Here is an 8,937-nt window from a genome sequence, read left to right as displayed (position 1 = left end):
GGGAAAGCGGAGACCCACATTATGCCTGATTTATGTGCTGAGGACTACATAGTGATTTTCATTGCCGGATCAAGGTCATTGAAGAGGAATGCATTAAAAGGACATAAATACTGTGTTCTGGAAAATTTGGGTCACTTAAATAGGGTAAGATGACTGCCCTGGAGACAGAAATGATTACAGCCTAAGTTAGCATGAATGTAGGAAGGGGGCTTTCCTAACTGCAAGGGGTCAGAGGCAAATTCACATTTTCCAACCTCTTCTGCAAACTACACCCAATCAAGCAAAGGTGTTAATAAAAATAAGAAAAAAATTAACCATTTTTATAAAGATAAAAAGTGTTAAAGGTTGAATTGTGCCCTTCCAAAAGATATGTTGCATATGTGACCCGCAGTACCTGTGAATGTGACCTTACTTGGAAATAGGGTCTTTACAGATGATCAAGTTAAGATGAGGTCGTAATAACTGAGGTGGAGCTTAATACAATATAAACAGGGTCCTTATAAGGAGAAAAAGATAGACACAGACACACAAGACAAGAAGAGAGAAGGCCATGCAGAGATTAGTGATGATGCGACAAGCCAAGGACACCTGGAGCTACCAGAAACCAGAAGAGGCAAGGAAGTACCATCCCCTAGAGACTTCAGAGGGAGCATAGCTCTACCAGCACCTTGATTTTGAACTTTATGCCCCTAGAAATGTGAGAGAATAAATGTCTGTCATTTTAAGCTACCCAGTTTGTGGTACTTTGTTACAGTAGCCCTAGGAAACTAAAACAGGGTGGTTTCTCACAGGGGCCAGCCAGTGGGAGACAACAGACAAACATGGTATAATAGGTAATGAGAGGACTCGATTGCTTTGTTTCTCAAAGCCTGAATCAAGGAGCAGCAACATTCCTGGAAGCTGGTTTGAAATACACAATCTCAGGCCCCACCATAGTCCTAAGGACCTAATATCCCTGGAGATTATTGCAGCTCTAACTATGCAGCCTGGGGAATAACAGCAATAGCACCCACATATTTGAGTCTCTCTCACGTGCTGGGCTCTGGTAGAAGCATCCTACCATATGTTAACCACTTAATTCACACACCAACCTACAAGGGGTGCATTATTACTATTCCCATTTTACAGAGAGGGAAATAGGGCACAGAAAGGCTAAGAAACTTTCCAAAGTCATGCAAAGAGCAGAGGTTGAAGTCAAGAAAATGAGCCTCATATATCTTTATTTCAAAGGAAGAATATAAAAAAAAGTTATGTTGATACTTGAGAGAGGGGTGCTGAAATGTCAAGGCCTTCTCTCCTGTTGATCTTGAAACAAAAATTAGAAATAGCTTTGCTGCTGGAAAAGGTGTGTTGCAGGCTCTGCCTCGGAGATAAAAGTCCTAAGTGGTCTTCCCCACTCTTCTTTCTCCACCCATCCCTCACCCAGATGTAAGTTAATGTAAGCAGCATGGTAACTGCAAGCTTTTCCCCTGCAAGAGGAAAGGTACAGTGTGGAGGAGGCAGGACTAGGGAAGAGAGTGCAGACTCAAGGTCCTGCCTGGGGAAATAATATCTAGTGATGACGTGGCCCTTGAGCCCCTGAATGCCTTCTAATAGAAACTTCTTTCTCACTATGAGGGTGGGACCTTTGGGTTGTTCGAGAGAAGAGAAAGAAGACATTTTCTCCCTCCTGTTGAACATTCTAGGAAACTGATATTTTGTGACTCAGCAGTACTGTGGAAAGAGGAAAACGGGCGGCTTCCCCGACTGCTGTCCTCAGCTCTGTGAAAATCATCTCTAACTGTAAACCACTGCCTCTGTGGAGCGCCTGAGAGTAAACAGCCCTTTAAAATGCCAGCCTATCAGAGAAGACTTGCCCAGGCCGCCCCCTGAACCCTTGAGCTTACCCTCTGCCTGAAGCAGCTCCTTTCCCCAAGTCTCCCTGCTGAACTGTTCTTTTTTTTTTTTTTTTTTTTAAATAGATCTTTATTGATTTCAGAGAGAGGAAAGGAGAGGGAGAGAGAGAGAAACATCAATGATGAGAGAGTCATTGATCGAGCCCGCAACCCGGGCATGTGCCCTGACCCGGAATCGAACCGGGATCACTTGGATCCTAGGTCGAGGCCCAACAGCTGAGCCCTGCCCGGCTGGGCCCCGCTGAACTCTTCTGCTCGCTAAAGCCGCCCTCAGCCATCGCCCCGCAGCGAAGGCTTCCACAGTGCTCTCTGCTTATGCTGCTACTTCGGCAGAAACGATCACCTCTCCGCTGAGCCTCTGCTGTAACTTGCATATATTACTATGATAAAATTTATCCTTCCACATTTCCATTGTTTAGTTACCTGCTTGTGTTCTTTATTAAACTATGATACCCTTAAAGTCAAGGAGGGCTTCTTATTCATTGTTCTATCCCCAGGATGCAGGACAGGCTGAGTAAATATTTTGGAATGAATAGAAACCCACCCTCTATCATGGACATCATGTTTAAACTCATTGGGAGTGTTTAGAATATTATATCCAATGTGATATCAAGTAGTTATTTAAGGCTATTAACTTTAAATTCATTGAAATCAAATAAAATTGAAAGTTCAGTTCTTTAGTTCTATCGCATTTCTATTGCTCCATAGACATCCATGGCTAAGTGGATACCATACTGAACAGTGTTGATATAGAACAATTTCAAATTTAAAGTGTTGTTGTAGAATATTTTCTATTTTTTATGAATGAATTCATCATTTTTGAAATGGAACAACACTAATTCCAACTGGTGGAGTTACCCTTTATTTTATAGTCCTGCCCAACATTTCAAAGAAGACATCACTGTGAATGTACAGTGATGCTTCATTGTTAGACATAAATACATTTTTTTCTAAAGTAGAAGGCAAAACATTGAGGTGATAGAAAGTTTGTCTTTCTTACTTATAAGTTGTGTATTCATGGAAAAATTACTTGAACTCTCTAGGGCTTCATTTGCTCATGTGTAAAGGGGATATTAAATAACCATACATAGCCCATAAGGCTATTGTAAATATTAAATGAGATACTGTATACACAGTTTAGACACAGTATTCAATAAGACAGTTATTATCTTTATGGCACATGAACCTCAAGATCTTAACCTATTAACACAATGCTGAAGAACTGCTAAGAACCATAAATAGATTCTCTTCCTAGTGTTTAAGCCTGCCACCTGTGGTTTTAACAATGCTATGAATTGTGTAAACTGTTGCAAAAGCAAAGGCCAAGCCTAATTGGGTCAGCACACATCAAGGTTACATGCTGACTCTTTATTTCCCATATATCTGAATTTCATAATCTATGAAATGGGAATAGTATATTCTTACAGGATTTTTGTGATAAATACATGGTCCAAAAAGAGCTTAGCGCAGAAGCTGGCAATTTGTATGCACTGGATAAACTCCAGAAACAAATATCTGTTCTTGTTGTGTTCATTTTGTTAAGAGGAGTTATCTCATATCTAGTTTATTGAATGAATGAATGAATGAATGAATGAATGAATGATTGGATGGTTGGATGGACGAATGGAGTATGCTAAATCAATAAATAGCCTCTCCCAGTTACTGCCTGATACAAGACTATGAATAAATATCAGCAACATGATCACTTCATGAAAGTCCAGCCAAATTAAATAGCTTATACAAAGCTTTGTACATTTCAGGCAGTAGTTGGTAAAAAGAAAAATATAACTTTAAAGGCAACAGCTTAGAGCCTTGTTTCAATTCTCATGATTCTCATAATTATCCAAATATTATTTTTGTTTTTTGCAAAATTTATGTATAATACATAACTGACTGCCCTTTAATATTGACAGCATAAGTTTTCTGTTCACACTTTGATTTTTAACAAAAACCATATTTATTTAAATTTATATACTGCGCTTTAGTCAAAGCCATTATAAAAATAGCCTGGTGCTAATAACAGAAAACCAGATTTAGTTAATTATTTAAAGAAGTTTCATCAAATATATATTTTTATTTATTAGCACCTCTGATAAATGTAAAAAAAGTCTAAAGTAACCATGGTTCAGAAAATGTGCCTGGGATTACATAGGATGTAATGTTTATCTGAGGTTGGTAGAATTTGTTCAATAGTCCTACAATTGTGGTTAGTTACTTTCCCAGTGCCTTGACCAGATCCATTTTCCTCTCTTTGCCCTGCTCCAGGAGAAGACTTCATCTACCTGACTTTGTTGATGGTTGTCTTTCCTTTAGGTTTGAACAGTGGGAGGATCTGTAATAGAAGAGAAAGGTAGATGCCCTGCTTTAGCACCTCACCTCTGGCAGAAGTTGTGTTCCCCCAGGAACATGGATCCCTGGGCACAAAAGCCCTCCATAGTTGTCCTTTCATTTGACTCCAGAAACTCAGTTTCTTCCCCTGTTCATTCAGCTATATGGTGGGAATGGCTTTCCACTATTGCCAGTCCCTGAGTGTCTCACCATCCCTTGTTTGATGCAGTAAACTCTGTGTGCACCCTATAATATAGCCCCTTCATTAAATTATTTTCATGTGAATTCTCTGGGGTAAATTCTGTTTTCTACCAGACTTTGTGTTGTACAAAAAAAAAAAAAAAAGAAAGAAAAGAAAAGAAAAGAAAAACCTCTGTTGCCAGGTATTTTTTACTAACTTCAGTTTACTTTTCTACAAAATGAGAGGAACAATATTTACCCATTGACTCTACAGGGTGGTGAACTTGGTATGCAATAATCACAGAAAATCTCGTGACTTTTCCTGGAAATATTGTGCTAATATTCTTTTGTGTTCTGAATGGGATGAATAATGGGGGAGATCTATAGTTTGCAACCATAAGAGAAGCCAGCCAGAAGAGTAATGAAGGAAGAGAGAGCTGAAGGAACTGCAGATACTCAGGTAGAACTCGGATCAAACTGCAGCTAAAGTTTTACCTAATAATTTACCTAATAGTTTGCCTATTTTATATTTTCCTTTATAGTTTAAACCAGTTTGGATTTGGTTTTTAGTATTTACAACCATAAAACATCCAACTTTGTAGAAGAAACAAACTGTCTTTCCATGTTTACTTATTAGATGTTGATGGCATAAATACACTTTTTGATAAATATTTACTCTTGGTAAATCATCCCATTCCCAGGCTTGTTGAATAGTCTGCTTTGATAATTGTTTCTAAATCCTGGAGAAAACATTCTAAAGTTGAAGGAAAGCTTAACTAAATGCCATAAATATTTCTAATACATCTAGTAATTATAGAAATGTTCAGGTGAGCAGCCTAATTATATACCTGATAGCTTTAAAACTGACTTAGATCGTAGGAATTATAAAATATCAGTTTTCTAGACCAATCAACAAAAGTCAATTTTGTGTTTTATCGCTTAACATTGAATATAGATGATGTAAGTTATAATACACAAATGCTAAAGGACAGGAGCAGAAGAAATATCTAAGGACTTGAAACAATGTGCTGTTTGTATCAAGAAAGTAATGTCTACTCTTCAGGAAGTTAGCTTAGGGATGGTTTACAATTACACTTTTATACAATAGTAATATTTTGAATGTGAACTTGTGAATTTATTTTTTTTCAAAATAATGACAGTAAAAATTTTACATAGCCTATACTGAATTTACATATTCAAATGAGGCTTTTCCAGTAACAATAGGGATTAATACAAAGCTAGAGTTTGAGTTTTGACTTTATGTCAAAGTACTAACCATCCTATGAGCTACAGAAGATTGATACTTTTTAAATTTAATTCCTTAAACTTAAAAAAAGAAAAGCTTTACTAAATTTTGGACATACATATTTTCTCCAAATTTTACATTTAGTGAAATAAGAATACCTGCAATAGATCAGTTAACATCAACAGAAAGCTTCAAAAAAGGATTCCGAAATGGCAGGCAAAACATTTTTTTTTTTATTGTAGGCAATTATTTAAACTGCATATTTGGCTTTATGCATAATAAGTCATGTGGGGAAAATATCCACATTCCAGTTAAGGATTTCAGTATCTAGCTTTCATTTTCTTTTTTTCCTTCTTTGAGCAATGGCATTAATGGGGTTTGGCCAGGTTATAAAAATGAGGGCTTTCTTGGGAGTTACTTGTAGTTTCCGAGCTGAATGGCAGAGCGCACATACATACATCGGAAGGTGGCTGGCTGAATTTCCCAGTACTGAACTGGGTTGCTGAAAAGGCTCACTCCTGAATAAGAAGCCTTTTTGGTGTTGAATCCAGGTGGGCAGAAGTCATTAGTCCCAACTGCAGAGATATTATTGTTATGAAGGTAGACAACCTGCAACATAAAACAATGGAAAATAGTTATTTTCCTCTGAATATATTGAGGCTTCTTGTATAAATATCTTATTCTTTTTCAGTATTTTCATCCTTTAGTTTAAATACTGTAATACTTCTCAAACCAAATTTTGATTTCTCTCTTTGCTTTAAAACTTGCTGTAACCTTCCTTAGTCTCCTCATTTCGGAATATGGCACTTCAAGGTCTTCAGATGCTCCAGCTAAAAATAGTGTCATTATCATTGCCCCTCCCTTTCTCTTCTACTCTCTGCCCAACCATCAACAAATCTTGCCAGCTCAAACTTTAAAATATACATATAACCCAGTTCTCCCCGTCTACTCCCAAATCCTTCCCTAAAGCTGCCACCGTCTTCTGTATTATTGAAGCTGCCCTGCTTGTTCTTCCTGCTTTCTCTTCTGCCTTTGTAAAGTCTATTCTTTCCTTTTCTTTTCTTGTTTTCAGTTCACGAAGCAATTATTTATAAAACTAAGCCAAGTTATATCTTCTTTGTCTCAATATTCCACTTGCTTCCCATGTCATGCAGAATACAGTCCAAAGTTCTCACATTGGCCTCCAGATCCTACATGTTCCAACATCCTTCTGCTCTGACCTCATCTCCCTCAAGGCTCATTCCAACCTCCCTGGCCTTCTTGCTTCTCTGCTAATATACGAAGCCTGGTTCCTCCTCATGTGGGCACACAGTTTCCTCCACCTGGGATAACCTTCTCTAAGATGTCTTCCAGGCTTGCTTCCTCATGTAATTCATTTCTCCTTAGCAGAAACATCCTCCTCAAACATCCCATTCTGCCATACTCTGTCCCAATTACAATTCTTTATTTTTCTTTATAGCAGTTATCACTATATAGTATATTCTATTTTTATTTGTTTTTTGTCTGTTGTCCTCCTGTAGAATAAAAGTTCCATTGGGAGGAAAACCTTTCCTGTTTTGTTCAAGATTGTATCTATACTATCTACTAGAACAGGAGTTCAATATGTAAATATATGTTGAATGAATAAATGAATGGATTCATGGTTATTTCATAAATTGTGTCTACATGGAATAGTATATTTTCAGGGCATAGACAAATGGTAGACCTTTCAATGAAATTTTATAAAATGAGGAGGTAATATGTAGTAAAGAAAAAGATGTTATATAGTATTGAAATCAAAATAAGGAATCACAAGCTCTAAGAAACACTTGAGTGTTACAGCATTTGGAATAAATATACCTAGAAAGTTTTAACAAAAATGTATTATATTTACAAATTATATTCTATGAATATAATGTTATAGTTCATCAAAACATTTTTTCTGAAATGTATTTATGATTATGTTTAAGATAATGGTGATTTGTTCATACATTTCCTTGGGGAAACCAAATATAAGACTTACTAAAAGGACTTTAGAAATGAGTTTTTTACTTCCATTATTGTAGATGTGAATTCTGAAGAGCAATAAATGACCATACAACCATACGACCAAGGCAAAAATATAATGTTAAGGCAACAATTTCTGAAGCAAGCTGTAAAACTTATGAAGTGCTCCCTTAAAATAATTGACTTGAAATACTGTTCCACCTATCACAACACTCACACTCACTTACTGGTGAAAAGGGCCTTGTTTAAGTGAAGGTTTATAAGGAAAATGATAGATCTCATACAGAAAGAGGAACAAGGAATATTAAAATCAAAACAATACTTGTGATTATTTTTATTTTATGATTCTCAAATTGTGAAAAATTTGTATTGTTATTTACCACTCTCTATTTCCTAGCAGTGATTAGCAAGAAAGAAGAGAGGTGTTGGTGAGAGTTTATGGCTAATATTGAAACTTAGAGAAAACATCAAGACATAAAACAAGTATTAGCCTATGTAAAAAGAAAATTAGATTCCCAACTCATTCTGTGAAGTCAATATTTTCTAATACTAAAGCCAGACAAAAATCATCACAAGAAAACTATAATCAAATATCTCATATAAATATAGACAAAAAATTTTAACAACCTGTTAGAAAACTGTATCTCACAAGATTTAAAAGAATCATACATCATGGCCAAGGTGAAGCACTATTTGTCTCAGAAATGTAAAATTGATTTAATTGATTGTTCAATTCCCTCTTAAACTAGGAAACAAGGCAAAGATGTCTAATTTCAACACTTCAATTCAACTAGTGATTCTATCCATTGCAATGAAGGAAGAAAAAGAAATTAAATGAATTTAGATAAAAAAGAATAATTAAAACTGCCTTTATTTACAAATTACATGATCCTGAATATAGAATGTCCAAAGGAATACATAAAAACTAGCTGCAACTAAAAACAATTTTAAACAGTACTAGGATAGAAGATCAATAAACAAAAACCAATTGAATTTTTGTTGAATTTGAATTATACTGGCAACAAGCAATTCAAAATAAAATTAATGTAACAATTCATTCACAACAAAATTTTAAAAATTAAGAATGAATTTAATAAAATAATTATAACACTTATATCCTAAAAATGACAAAACATTTTTGTGAAAAATTGAAGAAGATAAAATAGAGAGGTATTACATTATTGTTAATTGGAGGAGTCAATATTATCATGATAAAAAGTCTCCCTTAATTGATCTAAAGATTCAACACAATTCCTATCAAAGTCCTAACAGGCTATTTTAGCAGAAATGAACAAGTTGATT

The 8,937-nt window shown here is 35.8% G+C and overlaps 1 protein-coding gene across 1 annotated transcript in view; it reads right to left on the bottom strand.

Annotated features, from left to right (window-relative positions):
* Positions 1–5,514: 5,514 nt before the first annotated feature.
* DCN (decorin) overlaps positions 5,515–8,937 on the bottom strand; it is a 39,269-nt gene continuing 35,846 nt past the window's right edge. Inside the window, exon 8 of the mRNA XM_016215268.2 lies at positions 5,515–6,258. Coding sequence (XP_016070754.1) covers positions 6,064–6,258 — 195 coding nt within the window. The 3' untranslated portion in view covers positions 5,515–6,063. The remainder of the gene's footprint in view (positions 6,259–8,937) is intronic.

This window comes from Miniopterus natalensis, chromosome 2 (assembly GCF_054644295.1).
Source record: "Miniopterus natalensis isolate mMinNat1 chromosome 2, mMinNat1.hap1, whole genome shotgun sequence".
Taxonomy (NCBI): domain Eukaryota; kingdom Metazoa; phylum Chordata; class Mammalia; order Chiroptera; family Miniopteridae; genus Miniopterus; species Miniopterus natalensis.
This window is presented reverse-complemented; position numbering and strand designations above follow the sequence as displayed.